The following is an 18,072-nucleotide window of genomic DNA, read 5'->3' on the forward strand; positions in this document are numbered from 1 at the left end:
ATGGAGAACACAGTTCTTTATGTGGGTGTAATGTAGACTAGTGCACAAGCTCCAATCTGAGATGATTTAGGGTGTTTTTCACACCTGTAGTTCATTTCTGCACATTTTGGTGCATTTAGGTTTGTGCCTGTTTGAAACCAAACCAAACAGAGAGAGAAACGCTCCAAATAAACAATCTCATCAACTGATCCGGACCAGAGAAACCAACTACAGGTGTGAAAATGCTCTTTTATACTAAGCAAATTAAGTTCTAATTCAGAAATCCTTACAACCAAGCTGAGATGTTTATAATAAAGTAAAAAAAAAAAAATCCTCCAGTTTATCATGCATTCTTTATTCCAGTGCCTCATGTTGGTTTTATCTCCACTGTAACATACAAATATAAACTAGTATTTTAATTGACATTACTAATATAAATATAATTGCATTTTTACATTCATTCTTTTATTTACATTTCACAGAATATTGATGTGATCAATCAGATTTTATTTTTTAACATAGAAAACCGCAAAATTAAAATGTATCACAGAAGGAACTCAAAGAAACAAGGCCATGTGGCAAAATAAATGAAATCTTAGGGCATGTGGCACATCACATATTTCAAATACAGATCTGGGGGGAGCTGGTAATGTTAATCAAATCAAATCAAATTTATTTGTATAGCGCTTTTTACAACTGGTGTTGGCACAAAGCAGCTTTACAGAAACGTGATTACAGGACAAAGAATCAGGCAAAACATTAAACATAGAATATACATGATACAGAACCCCCAGTGACCCAAAACCCCAGACTTTCTGCATCTGAACACTAATGGATTGTATATATTTATAGCTATTGCTCAGGCTTTTATTAGTAGGTAAGCAGGTTTATGCTTTCATATTATGAACAGGTGGGTCGTGAGGTGGAAAAGGCTCTGATCCCCCTGCTTTAAACCACATCCGTTTACCAGAATAATGAACATCTGGATGTGTTTTAAAGATGGAATGATAGACGAGCTCCTAGCATCTCTTGGTGAAGAAGCACATGTCAGATGCCAAACGTGTCTCAGCAGAAGAGAAATTTCTAGGCTATGTTCACATAGCAAGTGAAAGTGACCCAAATTATGCTTTTTTGCCAAATCTGATGGTTTTTTTTGTTGCCTGCTCAAACTATTTTTTAATGTGAGCCATATCTGACATCTGTCTGAACAGGTCATACTGTTTTTCGGTTTGATCCTCATCCGAATCACAGGCTCTATACACTGTTCCAGCTCACTGTATGTATCTTTGCTTGTGTCCTTGCTTTCGTCCATTTAATTTGAAACACTGAGCAGAGGTTCCGAGTGGTCCAGCGGGCTAAGAGCTGCCACTATGATTAGAAGATCACCAGTTCGAATCCTGTTCATGTAGCTTGCCATCGGCTACTGAGAGCGCACAATTGGCCTTGCTCTCTCTGGGTGGGTAGATGGCGCTCTCTCCCCTCATCAATCCAAAGGGTGATGTGGATCAGCACAAGGCATCTGTGAGCTGATGTATCGGAACTGAGTCGCTGCGTTTTCCTCCGAGTGCGCTGTGATGCTACTCAGCAATGCTGCATCAGCATCAATTTAAAAAAAGGTGGAGTCTGACTTCACATATATCGGAGGAAGCGTGTGTTAGTCTTCACCCTCCTTGTGGTGGGGCATCACTAGTGATAGGGGGAGTCCTAATGAGTGGGTTTGATAATTGGCTGTGTATATTTGGAGAAAATGGGATAAAAATAAAAAAAAAGAAACACTGAGCAGTTTGTGACACAAGCATTATGATATTATTGAATCAGAGACATCAGTCCAAATATTTGAGCTCTGTCACCACATTATTCATGCCACTGAAACCCTTCCTCACTGCTGTCATCCTTTTCGCCATCTACTTATGTCCATTGTCCTCTCACACCCTTTTTTCTTCTCTTTGACGTAAGAATCGCATGATTTCTGATCTGGCTGTTCTGACATAGTTGTGGTGCTGCAGACAATGGAAAAACACGATCAGCTAAGATTAAGAGCAAATGAGCTAAACCATGTGGCTAGTAGTCAGGTGACCTGCTGGAAGTGTCATGTGTTGTGTCATGTGACCGGAAATTGGTGTAATGTTGCTGTGTGGTGCATCCTGGGCAATGTAGTCGCAGGCAGGCAGAGCTGAGTGTGGGCAAGACAATTGAATTTTAATACTGTATTACTAAGTGGTCCAGATTGGATTTAAAATATCAGATGCTGTATGTTTCTGTGTCACGATTATGATATAGAAAAAGTCCGATTTCAGTCACATTAACTTAACCAAAGTCACACAGAGGATTTGAGAATAACAATATGACATATATAACACAGTGGAACATATGAGCTCTAGAAGGTAAGAGAAGCTCAGCAGGAGGCGGAACAGGCATTCAGCAGACCAGTAGGAATAGCAGATGTTGCTTTACTGGTATCAGTATAGGAACCTGAGCCCAACAGGGCCCACTAAACATACATTCATACATCTAAACCTGCAGATAAAAAAATACTCATGTAAAATTTACTACAAAACACTGCTCTCTCAGCCACCTCCCCTACTTATATTTAATTACTGTTCCCTGAAAGATTGGCTGACATGGTCCTGGCATCACATGATGATGCTTGAGAAATAAACATGCATCCATAGACCTTAACTAAAATCTTACCACATTTCTTTGAAGCTGTTGTGAAAAAGCACTTTATAAGTACATTTAATTTGATCTAGGCATATTTTATTATTGTTTGGAAAACTAACAACAAATACATTTATACAATGTGACTAACATAACAAAACTCAAAATAATCAAATGAACTGTGGCATCGCACTACTTCCCACTAACAAATACACTTTTACACAATGCTCCGGATTGTCTCGTTGTAAGTAGGTTTCAGTATTGTGAGTACGAAAATGCATGTTGTTTTTCTCAGATGGAAATGGGTTTGAAGTCGAGGGCCCTATTTTAGTTATCTGTAATGCACCGGACAATTGCGGATTGCACAGCTGGATTTATTGCGCACAGCTGGATTTAATCATGAGTGTGTTTTGGGCGCAACATGAAAAAAAACAATCAGTGTGCCAGTTGTCATTCCCTTTAAGATGCAGGTGAGCTCTGACTTTGGCGTGTTTGTATCTTAACAGCGCGGTGTGTGTCTCAGCAGAGGATACTGACCTGCACATTCACGCTGTGAAGATTTAAGGAACAGTGATGTTATTTTATTCTTTATTCTGTTTATTGTTAAGTTAAAAGTTGGATTTGTGCTCTGCAGTGCGTCCGTTCCTGTGTGTGTTTAACTAGTTTGGATGTACGCACGCTGGGCGCATGGCTCACCTATAGGATGGGTTCTGACGATTGTCTAGGTTCATTTCAGTCAGTGGCACTACTGTGTTTTTCACCACTAAAATAACAACATGACAGAAATTAACCTGAACACACCTCACTTCCCGACCACCACGCCCATCAGTGAAGATTTCTTCCTAAACTCAGACGCTATTTTAACAGTGCAGGCGCAAGGCGTGAAAATAGACTGTTTACGGGGTGTAAGTTAGCAAAGAGCCTCGTGACATGCCTTGCACAGTTTGTACGATAGGGCCCAATATGTTGGAATAGGTTTGAAGTCTATATGTATTAGGTTGTAATGCTATACAGGTCTTCAAAATTGAGCTGCAGGATTGAGCTCTGCACTTCTTCTTGTATTCAAACCCACATTTCAGCTTAAGCGCCGCTCCTTCCTGCAGCCGCAGACAGTGTGCAAGCTGTCACTTAGCCGAGGTAAAGGGAATAATGTTTTTTTGCAAGATTGATGATGGACTCATCCAAGCTGTCATGCTTTCCTCATTCTGACCATAAGCAGCCTGTAAATCTCTCCAAATGTGACTGGATCCTGTCAGCAAACGTCCACTTACACGCGGACACGGAGTCGTGTCACTGAAGACGCCAACAGAATCTATCAGCCCAATGCGCCGCAGATAGGTGTTTATACAGTGATTTATGAAAGCTGATGAATAGTCCAGTGAACAGCTGCTTTCCTGCTGAAATCCAGCATAAACAGCAGCAGAACGAGTCACGTCCTCTTTCCGATTCACTTATCATATCACTGTCATTACTGTACTGATTATAAATTGCTGTATACGCACTGTAGGCGTGATCTCATTACAGCAGTATATTGAATATATTCTAGGTTTCTCTATTTACACTATGCTTTTCAGTGCCCTCTTGTTCTGCTCTGTATTTTCCAAGACCTGCAGTAACCTCCCCGCGCAGGAACACTAACACAAGTGAGAGCTTTTTGTTTTGTTTTTTTTAGTAGATAATATGCAATTTCTGGGCAAGTAAGCATATTAATTAACAATTAACGCAATATACAACACAACTTACAATAAAACTAAAATAGAGGCACATCTGAGCCAATACTGTACATTTTGCTGCATGTATCCCTCCACCATTGAAATGATATGCAATTTTATGATCTATAAACTTAGAAAGTAACACTATGAAATGGTTTAGACACATATATTTCTTTAAAACTAGGATAAAACTCATATGTCTCAAATGTCTCAGGTATCAACATCTATATAATCTCAATATACATTTTTGTATTAATGCTGTATCACAAAAGTGTAAAAATAAAAGACAAAGATTAAGAATTTGTTTTTTTCCTGATTTGGAGTTCAGATGGTGGGTTTATCATTTAACATCACTGTGAAAAGTTTTTACATCAAACTCAAACCAAACTCTGACTGACTTTGTTTTGAGAGAATTTGGAGAAATCAGTGTAATTCCCCGTTGATTGTGATTATTTTCAAAGGATTCTAAGCTAAATTTGCACACACAGCTTTACTGGATGGAATAAAGCCATTCTGGTGGGGTGTTTCCAGGCTGAGTGATGTGATGATATTCCACATTCTCCCTGTTTTTCCTTCTAGGTCATGATTTCTGTGCGGAGGGAATGATCTGTGGAGAAAACTCTGTTTGCAAAAACTGGAATAACAAGGCGGAGTGCGAGTGCAAGAGCGGGTACGCATCGATCCACGGGGACTCCACGTACTGCGAAGGTAGGAAACACTGGGGCTTCTGCGTTTCTCTCCAGAGTGTGTGTGTGTGTGTGTGTGTGTTTGTGTGAAAGAGTGTGTTAGTCACATGACTCTTGGCAATAATAGAGTTATTTGATCAAGTAGCTTAGCAGGCGTGCTTCATTGGCCTCTTGAATTGCTGTGTGTGTGTGTGTGTGTGTGTGTGTGAGGTGCTGTCCTGGGGCTTCAGCTTGGCTTTTCGGGGTCCGCAGAGACTCTGCTCTCCGTAATCAGCTCTTTCTCTCCCTCGGCTGTTGTTTGGTTTGTGCATTCGTTGGCGCTCAGCTTGACTCCAATGCAAAAATCCCCAAGACACACACACACACACACACAGCCATAATTGGTGTGTAGCGCTGTATTTATATCACAGTCAGTATAAAAGCTGGTAGGTGTGGTGGTCCCCTCGCGTCAGCTCACTGGCTCTCTGTAAATAAACACATACACTGACTGTGAACCGAACTCTTATAAATAAAGCTTCAGAGTCTCATCGAGGCACAAAAGAGGTTCTCTAGAGAATCACAAGTGGCTCTTCTTCTTATAAAGGAGCTGTGAGTGTAAAAAAGGTTTAAATATTATTTATATAGACTTACGAAACCAGAAGTGGTTCCTTTCCAATTGTCTCTGTATACACACTCCTGTCTTTGTCAGGGAAACAGTGTATGTATAGTGTAAGATACATGTGAATTTGATTTTATATTATACTGTGTTTTTGCTGCTGTGAGAGATTCAGCAAGGCACACCTGTCTTTCTGTGATGTGACTGTGAAATCGTCCACTGTTTCTAGTACTAAAGTAGTTAATCGTAGGTAATTCATTACTGATGAGTGCCAAATTGAAAATTCGTGGCACATCTGACACAGACCGTGCAGTACTTCCGTAAACTTCTATAAATATCTTCTATAGCCTCCCACTATACACATCATTAAAAGGTCTATAGCCTTTGTTAGACTATAGCCTCTGCATTCCCTGTATACAGTGTCTCACAAAAATGAGTACACCCCTCACATTTTTGTAAATATTTTATTATCCATGTTCATGGAATAACACTGAATATATGACACTTTGATAAAATGTAAAGTTGTCAGTGTTAAGTGTTCAGCTTGTATAACAGTGTAAATTCACTGTGCCCTCAAAATAACTCAACACACATGAAACAATATAATAAAAAATGACGTGCGAGGGGTGTACTCCCTTTTCTGAGATACTGTAGGTAAAGTGTAACTGCATGATAGGATAAGGTACCAGGATTATAGAAAAGTTCTTGCTGTAGAATTCTGAAAAATGAAAGATTAACATTAGTTTGTGTGTTTTTAGAGCTACGTTATTAGAATAGTTGCAATTATTTTGTGTCATGCTAAACATTTAAGCCCCAAACCAATTTTTGCAGTGCATTTTGATAGTTTGAAGTACGTATATATATATATTAGGGGTGTGCGATATGGCTCTAAAGTAATATCACGATATTTCAGGGTATTTTTGTGATAACGATATACTTGGCGATATAGGAAAACAGAAAAATAATTCATTAATTTCAGGAATATAGTATAATAGTATAACAGAATAATCATAATGTGGCAAAATATATAATATAGCATAAAATAATATAATGCAGCAAAAAATATAGCAGAATATTTAGTGCATGCATATAAACTGCAAACTAAAACAATTATACAATAAATACACCTAAAGCTTCACAGTAAATAATAGACAGAACAGCCCTATTATCACGATATGGATTTTTAATATCATGATATTTCTGTGTCACGATATATTGTATACAATATAATATTGCCCACCCCTAATATATATATATATATATATATATATATATATATATATATATATATATATATATAGGATGCGGACGAGCACACGCCTCCTCCGACACGTGTGAAGTCAGTCACCCCTTTTTTCGAGCTGCTGCGGATGAATCACTGCCTGAGCAGCATCACAGCGCGCTCGGAGGAAAGCACAGCGGCTAGGCTCCGATTCATCGGCTCACAGACGCCTCGTGCCGCCCAGCGCCACCTTAAGCGTGATGGGGAGAGAGCGCCATCTACCCACCCGGAGGGAGCAGGGCCAATTGTGCTCCCTCTGAGCGGGATTCGAACCTGCAACCTAGACCAATAGACCACTCAGTGCCCCTTTATGCCACTCCTGGTGCAAAAATTGAAGCAGTTCAGCTTGTGATCATCCATCTTGCTCTTGATTATATTCCAGAGGTTTTTAATTTGGTAAAATAAGAAAAACTCATCATTTTTAGGTGCTCTCTTATTTTTTTTTCAGAGCTGTATGAGTACTTGTAGCTCTTGATAATAAACCTTTATATATACACAGTCAGGAAAAATGATATACTGCAGGCTGTATATAAAACAATTGAAAAGTCAGTGTGTCAATTCACTGGGAGAAGTGCATTAAAATAATCTAGCTAGGCGTAGCTACCTCGAGGTCAAACCCACACACACAAAATGATCTTAATTTCTTAATTTGGTATTTTCTTAAGTTCTTCATTTATTTGAACTTCCTCAAACCTGTAAAACAGGAGAGAAATGGAGAAACAGCTCCGAGTGTGAGTCCTCTGCACTTCTGAGAGAGCATTCTACAGGGGGCTGTAATGGGTAGCTACCGCCTTTTACTGCCACCATCAGGTTTGGAAGTGCTATAGCGGCCTTGACTGACAGAGTTTTATTAGTTGATTTTCTGACCTCAATGAAAATACAATTTCCAAAAATAAATGAAAATATTTGTACGTATATTTACAATATATAAAGTTAGATATAATACTGATATATAAACTCTTATGTGAACATACTTAAGTGGGCGTCACAGCAGCTCTCATGCTGCTGTTATTCCCCTGAATCATCAGTGAGTGTCTTCACCTGCGTTCATCAGCGTCCCACCCCCAGGCCATGCTGCAGAGTCTGCCATCCAAAACAGCGGTACAGATCCGTGAGTCTCGTTCTGCTGCACACGCACCAAATCAATAAAATACAGAAAACCAGTGAAACCCTAATCTTCACTGTGAGAGGATGGGGCTTCTCTGCATTATATATACACTGTTTTTTAAGGTCTAGAACTTTTGAATGTTTGTGTGAGAGTGGATGAATGGGAAGAGCATGCAGTCGGAGAAAGCAGTATGTTTTTGGAAAAGCAGACAAAGCATGTCTGGCTGTGGTTTTGTGATGTGGATTTCTGTCTGATTTGTATTCTGGAAGAGAGCGCAGTGGAGCCGTGCGCTTTATATATTGATTATTGAAATGTGTTGAAAGATGCAGTGAACATTTAGAAAGAGTGTCTGCAGCGCTGTTAGCAAGGCAACATGATGCAGTCGAGGATAAGAGCCATTATTAGCTCAGTGTGCACGCTCACTCTGTGTACAGCCGTTCATCCACTTCTCTTATATCTAATGCATGTAACGTGCATTTCCTATAGTGAGTCCAAACACAAGCTAAGGGTTTCTAATAAAGTGGCCAGTGGGGGTAATCATAAGGTAGTTGTTTGTAATAAAGGTGTCAGTGAGTTTAGATTAAGATTAATGTTTTGGAAATGCATCTGTCACAGAATGCTAGACCAGTCATCACCATATGAAATATATTAACTATTATTTATATCTTGTCAGAATGTCCATCCCAATATGTACAAATTTAATATCAGCCGCTCTGACACTCATCCATCTTCTGGAATAAATAAACAGGGCTTGTGCCTCCCATCAGAAATGACTGGCCCACCTGCGGTATTGCGTGTCGTTTGGTTGAGTGAAGGAAAAAAGTGAAGCGTCAAATCGAAACTCAGCACCTCGGCACTAGCGCCGCTAATCCTGCCGCTGCTAGCACCATTTGCCATTGATTGGTTGTGTCAACACTTAACATTTCAGAGGCTCCTCAGAAAGGCTTAGCATATGCGCTAGCAGCTAAGCTCTAACTGACAGGTAGTTGAGAGAGATGTTCATTTCCCTGCGAATTACAGAAAGCAGAGATAAGACCCGGAGCCCAGGAGTCTCTGCTGCTAGTTTAGACAGCAAGCGTCACATGTTCTGGAAGTGAGACAGAGCCATTAAGCCCAATTTGGTTTGGCACGTCTCCACCAGAGCTACAGAAATGTGTTTAGTGGAGGCAGGCAAGTCCAACAGAGCTAGCATGCTAACATAACTGTATTTCTGAACACAGCATGCTCCACTGTTCAGTAAACGCTAACTGGATGATGCTATCATTGGCTGGGTGTTGATTTCGCTAATTCTCTTGGCAGTTAACCATGGCGGAGCTAATGAGCAGCAATAACAATGTGAATTCTGGGCTTCTGAGGGGAAACTAGCATGGCAGAGTCAGGGTTTATCAGTTAACAAATATTATAAACAAGTAATCAAAACCAATTATTGTAATGATTTATTTGTGATGAATAGACCAAGAGGAATTTTCCATCTAAAGTTATCTTTCATTGTTTTTGCATCACAGTGACTGAATACTGCACTAACACAATGCATGAGTTATTATCTGTAACAGTTTAATATCACCATCAGTTATGCTGAACAGAAACATGTAGCTGTACAGTTAGTATAGATAATGTAAGTGGATCTGTTGTTTTTTCTGAGAAGAGAGAGAGAGAGAGATCTTACTCTCCTCTGTTTGTGCTCTGCTTTAGACTCACGGCTGATTTCCCACATCTTTTTCTCCGAGGTATTTCTCTAATCGATAACTGTTGGTCTCTGGTTTCTAAACTATTTTCAGCCTTTCAGAATCTCAGAGTCCAGCACAGCTGAGCAGAGAATAAATCAGAATAAGAGCCTAATGAATTATTGATGTGCTGCTTTTAAAATGTGTGAAATCACTATTTTAAGAAGATTAACACATTTTACACACCTTTTTCCTCAACTCTGCATTCTGTGAGCTGATTTACTGTATTTTGTATTTCTTTATATATTCTGGTAAATGATGTTTACATAGTAGCTGATTCAGTTTACATAAACATACCCCAAATATATAAAAATGCTACATAACTGAAGACACTACTTTTATGTCAGTTGCTCATGTTTTTACCTATTTTTGACTCACTCACTCAATCACTCTCTCACTCTCCCCTTCACTCATTCACTCACTCACTCACTCACTCACTCACTCTCTCACTCTCTCTCCCCTTCACTCACTCACTCACTCTCTCTCCCCTTCACTCACTCACTCACTCACTCTCTCTCCCCTTCACTCACTCACTCACTCACTCTCTCTCCCCTTCACTCACTCACTCACTCACTCACTCTCTCTCCCCTTCACTCACTCACTCACTCTCTCTCCCCTTCACTCACTCACTCACTCACTCACTCTCTCTCCCCTTCACTCACTCACTCACTCACTCTCTCACTCTCTCTCCCCTTCACTCACTCACTCTCTCACTCACTCTCTCTCCCCTTCACTCACTCACTCACTCACTCACTCACTCTCTCTCCCCTTCACTCACTCACTCACTCACTCACTCACTCTCTCTCCCCTTCACTCACTCACTCACTCTCTCACTCACTCTCTCTCCCCTTCACTCACTCACTCACTCTCTCACTCACTCTCTCTCCCCTTCACTCACTCACTCACTCACTCACTCACTCTCTCTCCCCTTCACTCACTCACTCACTCACTCACTCACTCTCTCTCCCCTTCACTCACTCACTCACTCACTCTCTCACTCTCTCTCCCCTTCACTCACTCACTCACTCACTCACTCAATCACTCTCCCCTTCACTCATTCACTCACTCACTCACTCACTCACTCACTCTCTCTCCCCTTCACTCACTCACTCACTCACTCACTCTCTCTCCCCTTCACTCACTCACTCACTCACTCTCTCTCCCCTTCACTCACTCACTCACTCACTCTCTCTCCCCTTCACTCACTCACTCACTCTCTCACTCTCTCTCCCCTTCACTCACTCACTCAATCACTCTCCCCTTCACTCATTCACTCACTCACTCACTCACTCACTCTCTCTCCCCTTCACTCATTCACTCACTCACTCACTCAATCACTCTCCCCTTCACTCATTCACTCACTCACTCTCTCTCCCCTTCACTCACTCACTCACTCTCTCACTCTCTCTCCCCTTCACTCACTCACTCACTCTCTCACTCTCTCTCCCCTTCACTCACTCACTCACTCACTCACTCTCTCACTCACTCTCTCTCCCCTTCACTCACTCACTCAATCACTCTCCCCTTCACTCATTCACTCACTCACTCACTCACTCACTCTCTCTCCCCTTCACTCATTCACTCACTCACTCACTCAATCACTCTCCCCTTCACTCATTCACTCACTCACTCACTCTCTCTCCCCTTCACTCACTCACTCACTCACTCACTCACTCTCTCTCCCCTTCACTCATTCACTCACTCACTCACTCAATCACTCTCCCCTTCACTCATTCACTCACTCACTCTCTCTCCCCTTCACTCACTCACTCACTCTCTCACTCTCTCTCCCCTTCACTCACTCACTCACTCACTCACTCACTCTCTCACTCACTCTCTCTCCCCTTCACTCACTCACTCACTCACTCACTCACTCACTCACTCTCTCACTCACTCTCTCTCCCCTTCACTCACTCATTCACTCACTCACTCTCTCACTCTCTCTCCCCTTCACTCACTCATTCACTCACTCACTCTCTCACTCACTCTCTCTCCCCTTCACTCTCTCACTCACTCTCTCTCCCCTTCACTCTCTCACTCACTCTCTCTCCCCTTCACTCACTCACTCACTCACTCTCTCACTCTCTCTCCCCTTCACTCACTCACTCACTCACTCACTCACTCAATCACTCTCCCCTTCACTCATTCACTCACTCACTCACTCACTCACTCACTCTCTCTCCCCTTCACTCACTCACTCACTCACTCACTCTCTCTCCCCTTCACTCACTCACTCACTCACTCACTCTCTCTCCCCTTCACTCACTCACTCACTCACTCTCTCTCCCCTTCACTCACTCACTCACTCTCTCACTCTCTCTCCCCTTCACTCACTCACTCAATCACTCTCCCCTTCACTCATTCACTCACTCACTCACTCACTCACTCTCTCTCCCCTTCACTCATTCACTCACTCACTCACTCAATCACTCTCCCCTTCACTCATTCACTCACTCACTCTCTCTCCCCTTCACTCACTCACTCACTCTCTCACTCTCTCTCCCCTTCACTCACTCACTCACTCTCTCACTCTCTCTCCCCTTCACTCACTCACTCACTCTCTCACTCTCTCTCCCCTTCACTCACTCACTCACTCACTCACTCTCTCACTCACTCTCTCTCCCCTTCACTCACTCACTCAATCACTCTCCCCTTCACTCATTCACTCACTCACTCACTCACTCACTCTCTCTCCCCTTCACTCATTCACTCACTCACTCACTCAATCACTCTCCCCTTCACTCATTCACTCACTCACTCACTCTCTCTCCCCTTCACTCACTCACTCACTCACTCACTCACTCTCTCTCCCCTTCACTCATTCACTCACTCACTCACTCAATCACTCTCCCCTTCACTCATTCACTCACTCACTCTCTCTCCCCTTCACTCACTCACTCACTCTCTCACTCTCTCTCCCCTTCACTCACTCACTCACTCACTCACTCACTCTCTCACTCACTCTCTCTCCCCTTCACTCACTCACTCACTCACTCACTCACTCACTCACTCTCTCACTCACTCTCTCTCCCCTTCACTCACTCATTCACTCACTCACTCTCTCACTCTCTCTCCCCTTCACTCACTCATTCACTCACTCACTCTCTCACTCACTCTCTCTCCCCTTCACTCTCTCACTCACTCTCTCTCCCCTTCACTCTCTCACTCACTCTCTCTCCCCTTCACTCTCTCACTCACTCTCTCTCCCCTTCACTCACTCACTCTCTCACTCACTCTCTCACTCTCTCTCCCCTTCACTCACTCTCTTCTGTTACCACTCTTTCAGTGTTATATGTCTTTTATATTCTACATGTTATATTTAACTCTGGCTTAACACTGCCTGCTGTTCTTACTGAGTAGAATGTAAAGGATGAGTTCGGCTAAAAATTAAAGCAACATGATTTACCTCTGACCATCTTATATCTCATCCACCATTTCTGTAGATAATACTTATTATCAGATCCGCTCTACAGACTGGATTATCTGTCAGATTCCTAGAGTTTTCAGGAAAATCTGCTTTAAGCTACCGAGCACCAGTAAGCTGGAACTCAATACAGGAAACTCTAAAACTCTAAACCTCAGCTCACTGGTGTCACTCAGTCATTTTAAATGATCTGTTTCAGACAGCCTGTATCTGTTTTAGTTGATTATTTATTTCAATTTTTATTTATTTAGTCTTTTTTATTAATCTAATTTTCTGTTTTAATGTTTAGCCTTTTTATTTATTTTATTCATTTCATCCTTTTATTTTTTGTTTTCCCTGTTTTATTTTTGGCCTATTAACTTTTTTAATTTAATTTATTTTATCATTTGTTTTATATATTTTATTATTCTAATTATTTACATTGCTTTACGTTTTAGCCTGTCCACTTATCAATTTATTCTGAATTATTTTATTTCTTCCTAATTAAATTGAATATTGTTTGCTTGTTTTTCTAATACTTTTTTTAAACAATTTAATTTATATTGTTTTTATATTTTCTTTATTTTAGCTCACCTGATGAAATACTTGATTTTATTTTTAATTTTAATTTATTTTTCACTCACTTTAAATTGTAAATGCTTGGCTGCATTTAAAATGAGAGTAACCCTCAATGTATTACCGTTTGATTGATTGATTGATTGATTGACAAGTGCAGTCGATCTGCCATGTGCTTCTTTAGTTTATGACAGGTGATGCTATGCTGAAGTTGCTAACAAACATATTTGTGGTGCACAACTTCAGAAATGACTGTATCCTGTATGTATTTAATTATATTTAATTCTTTTTATTTTTTGCAAAAAATGAATGTTAATCCATCCCAAGTTAAGTCACACACAAACACATTAGTAAAACAGTGCAGTTCTGGTTGAAAGGGCTTTTAGAGCAGCAGGCTGTAGTGTGTTTCTGACGTCCTGCAGAGAGAAATCCATGAACCCAGTGGAACAGCGGTTCAGACGCAGGGTTCTGAGTGTAAAAGCTAAGGCCTTGTGTTTCACACATGTTGTGCGTTACAGTGCAACTCTGTACATTTTCAGCCCAATTAAATCTCCCAGCATCCCCATGAATGTCACGCTCATCTGTTTCCTCAATAAGAGCTCATGAAAATGTATAAATCCGTCTTCTGGAATCTGGATTTGTCACATAAATCTGCAGAGTTTTTTTTTTTTTTTTTCACTGTTCGCAGGAGCAACAGTTTAAAGGAAAGAGAAATTAGGCTCTGTCAGGAGATGACACCTGAAGGACAGTTTCATTTCCTCCGTTGCGCGCTCTCAGATTAGCCGGCTCATGCATAAGCAGACGTCTCCTTTCCAGTGCTTTTTGTCAGTAATTTGAATTTGTGAGCTGGGCTTTATGGAGCAGTGCTGTTCATAGTTCTGTAAAAACTGCAGATTTTCACAGTGGTGTCAATCATTTCTTCATCAAAAGATATATTAACTAAACACGCATTAAAAATCTAAACAGTGAAAGTGCAGCTTTAGCAATTCAACCGGTGTTGCTAATTTGTTGCTAGGCAGATGCTTTGACATTCTGAGGGGTTGCTAGGATGTTTTTAGGTGATTGGTATAATGGAAGTGGATGTTAGGTGGTTGGTATGGTGTTGTTGCTTGGTGACTGCTTGTGGTTCCAGCACTCCAGGTGGTTCTAAACTATTGATCATTAGTTGCTGTGGTATCCCAGGTGGTTGCTAGGATGTTTCTAGACGATTGGTATGTTGTTGCTAAAGTGAAGTTCCTAGTGTGTTACTAGGTGGTTGCCATGGTGTAATGGGCAGGTGAAATTAGAGCAAGCATGCAGGTTATGTAACACACTGGGACTCCATGTACTCCCTGCATTTAATCCCAGGCAAGCTCTGAGCATCTGTCATTAATATGCATGAGCTCATTAAGATGGATATTGATTGGCTGTAATGGATTTTTGGTTTAGATGTGAACAGAATGATGTAAATAGAATTAAAAATAAAAGCCAAGCGGCGAGAGGTTCTGCCGGTTCTGTGGGTTCAGTGTGGGTTCAGTGTGAGCAGAACCGTAGTGATGTTCACGAGGAGCACAATCCACCACCAAGCTCTGCTCACACCTGCATGAAAAGGTCAAGTGGAAAAAAAACATCTTAATTAAGAGGAAACTTTTTAGTTTAGTCTGAACCAAAATAGCAGGTGTGGGAGATTCCAGACGACAGAAGACAACCAAAAATGTAAATGAATTTTATTGAGATTTTAAATGATAGACAAACACAAAGTATTGCATAAGTGTGAAGTGGAATAAAAATGATACATGGTTTTCGAAATTTTTATCAAATAAAAATCTGAAAAGTGCTTTGGGGTATATCTCTACCAGCTTTGCGTATCTAGAGACAGAAAGTGGGATTTAAGACTGGGTCATTCTAACACATGAATATTCTCTGATCTAAACCTTGAATCATTCCTCTGTAGCTCTGTAATGCTGTATGTTTAGGGTCATTGTCTTGCTGGAAGGTAAATCTCCTTTCCAGTCTCGAATCTTTTGTAGCTTTCAGTGGGTTTCCTTTCAGGACGACCCCAGCTGTGGAAAAGTTGGGGTATGAATACTTTTGAAATCCACTGTATCTACATCCCTTTATTCTCACTTTCTTTTTGTTTCTCTTACGTGTGAAGGTGTGTGTGTGTGTGTGTGTGTGAGTGGTGGTGAGTTAGATGAGCTGAATTTAGGCTGAGCTCTACAGCGGCGCTTGCTGTAAAGAGAAAATGAGACTATGTAAATGAAGATAAATGTGATTGGTGCAGCAGGCGTGTCTGGAATTGTGGTTTAGGTGGTGTGAGAGGGTTTGGGGATGTGAGTGAAATGATTCTTTGATTCTTTGATCTTCTGGATCTAAAATTAGAGTACAGAATGACCAGGCAAAGTGACCCCAGATCGACCCCAGATCGACCCCAGCTCTCAGTAGAACCGACTGAATCTAATTCTTAAAATTACACCACCATCTAAAATTACACCACCATCTAAAATTACACCACCATCTAAAATTACACCACCATCTAAAATTACACCACCTTCTAAAATTACACCACCTTCTAAAATTACACCACCATCTAAAATTACACCACCTTCTAAAATTACACCACCTTCTAAAATTACACCACCATCTAAAATTACACCACCATCTAAAATTACACCACCTTCTAAAATTACACCACCTTCTAAAATTACACCAAAATCTAAAATTACACCACCTTCTAAAATTACACCACCATCTAAAATTACACCACCATCTAAAATTACACCACCTTCTAAAATTACACCACCATCTAAAATTACACCACCATCTAAAATTACACCACCTTCTAAAATTACACCACCATCTAAAATTACACCACCTTCTAAAATTACACCACCATCTAAAATTACACCACCATCTAAAATTACACCACCTTCTAAAATTACACCACCTTCTAAAATTACACCACCATCTAAAATTACACCACCTTCTAAAATTACACCACCATCTAAAATTACACCACCTTCTAAAATTACACCACCATCTAAAATTACACCACCATCTAAAATTACACCACCTTCTAAAATTACACCACCATCTAAAATTACACCACCATCTAAAATTACACCACCTTCTAAAATTACACCACCATCTAAAATTACACCACCATCTAAAATTACACCACCTTCTAAAATTACACCACCATCTAAAATTACACCACCATCTAAAATTACACCACCTTCTAAAATTACACCACCATCTAAAATTACACCACCTTCTAAAATTACACCACCTTCTAAAATTACACCACCATCTAAAATTACACCACCTTCTAAAATTACACCACCATCTAAAATTACACCACCATCTAAAATTACACCACCTTCTAAAATTACACCACCATCTAAAATTACACCACCTTCTAAAATTACACCACTATCTAAAATTACACCACCATCTAAAATTACACCACCTTCTAAAATTACACCACCATCTAAAATTACACCACCATCTAAAATTACACCACCTTCTAAAATTACACCACCATCTAAAATTACACCACCTTCTAAAATTACACCACCTTCTAAAATTACACCACCATCTAAAATTACACCACCTTCTAAAATTACACCACCATCTAAAATTACACCACCATCTAAAATTACACCACCTTCTAAAATTACACCACCATCTAAAATTACACCACCATCTAAAATTACACCACCTTCTAAAATTACACCACCTTCTAAAATTACACCACCATCTAAAATTACACCACCTTCTAAAATTACACCACCTTCTAAAATTACACCACCATCTAAAATTACACCACCTTCTAAAATTACACCACCATCTAAAATTACACCACCATCTAAAATTACACCACCATCTAAAATTACACCACCTTCTAAAATTACACCACCATCTAAAATTACACCACCTTCTAAAATTACACCACCATCTAAAATTACACCACCATCTAAAATTACACCACCTTCTAAAATTACACCACCATCTAAAATTACACCACCATCTAAAATTACACCACCTTCTAAAATTACACCACCATCTAAAATTACACCACCATCTAAAATTACACCACCATCTAAAATTACACCACCTTCTAAAATTACACCACCATCTAAAATTACACCACCATCTAAAATTACACCACCTTCTAAAATTACACCACCATCTGAAATTACACCACCTTCTAAAATTACACCACCATCTAAAATTACACCACCATCTAAAATTACACCACCTTCTAAAATTACACCACCATCTAAAATTACACCACCTTCTAAAATTACACCACCTTCTAAAATTACACCACCATCTAAAATTACACCACCTTCTAAAATTACACCACC

General features: G+C 40.3%; 1 protein-coding gene across 1 annotated transcript in view; it reads left to right on the forward strand.

Moving 5' to 3' along the window:
* Positions 1–18,072, forward strand: part of LOC103038855 (protein kinase C-binding protein NELL1) — a gene marked incomplete at its 5' end in the record, with an annotated part of 349,348 nt that overhangs the window by 130,598 nt on the left and 200,678 nt on the right. The window contains one exon of the mRNA XM_049473634.1: positions 4,929–5,057. Coding sequence (XP_049329591.1) covers positions 4,929–5,057 — 129 coding nt within the window. The remainder of the gene's footprint in view (positions 1–4,928; positions 5,058–18,072) is intronic.

The sequence above is a fragment of the Astyanax mexicanus genome, unplaced genomic scaffold (genome assembly GCF_023375975.1).
Source record: "Astyanax mexicanus isolate ESR-SI-001 unplaced genomic scaffold, AstMex3_surface scaffold_41, whole genome shotgun sequence".
Taxonomy (NCBI): domain Eukaryota; kingdom Metazoa; phylum Chordata; class Actinopteri; order Characiformes; family Acestrorhamphidae; genus Astyanax; species Astyanax mexicanus.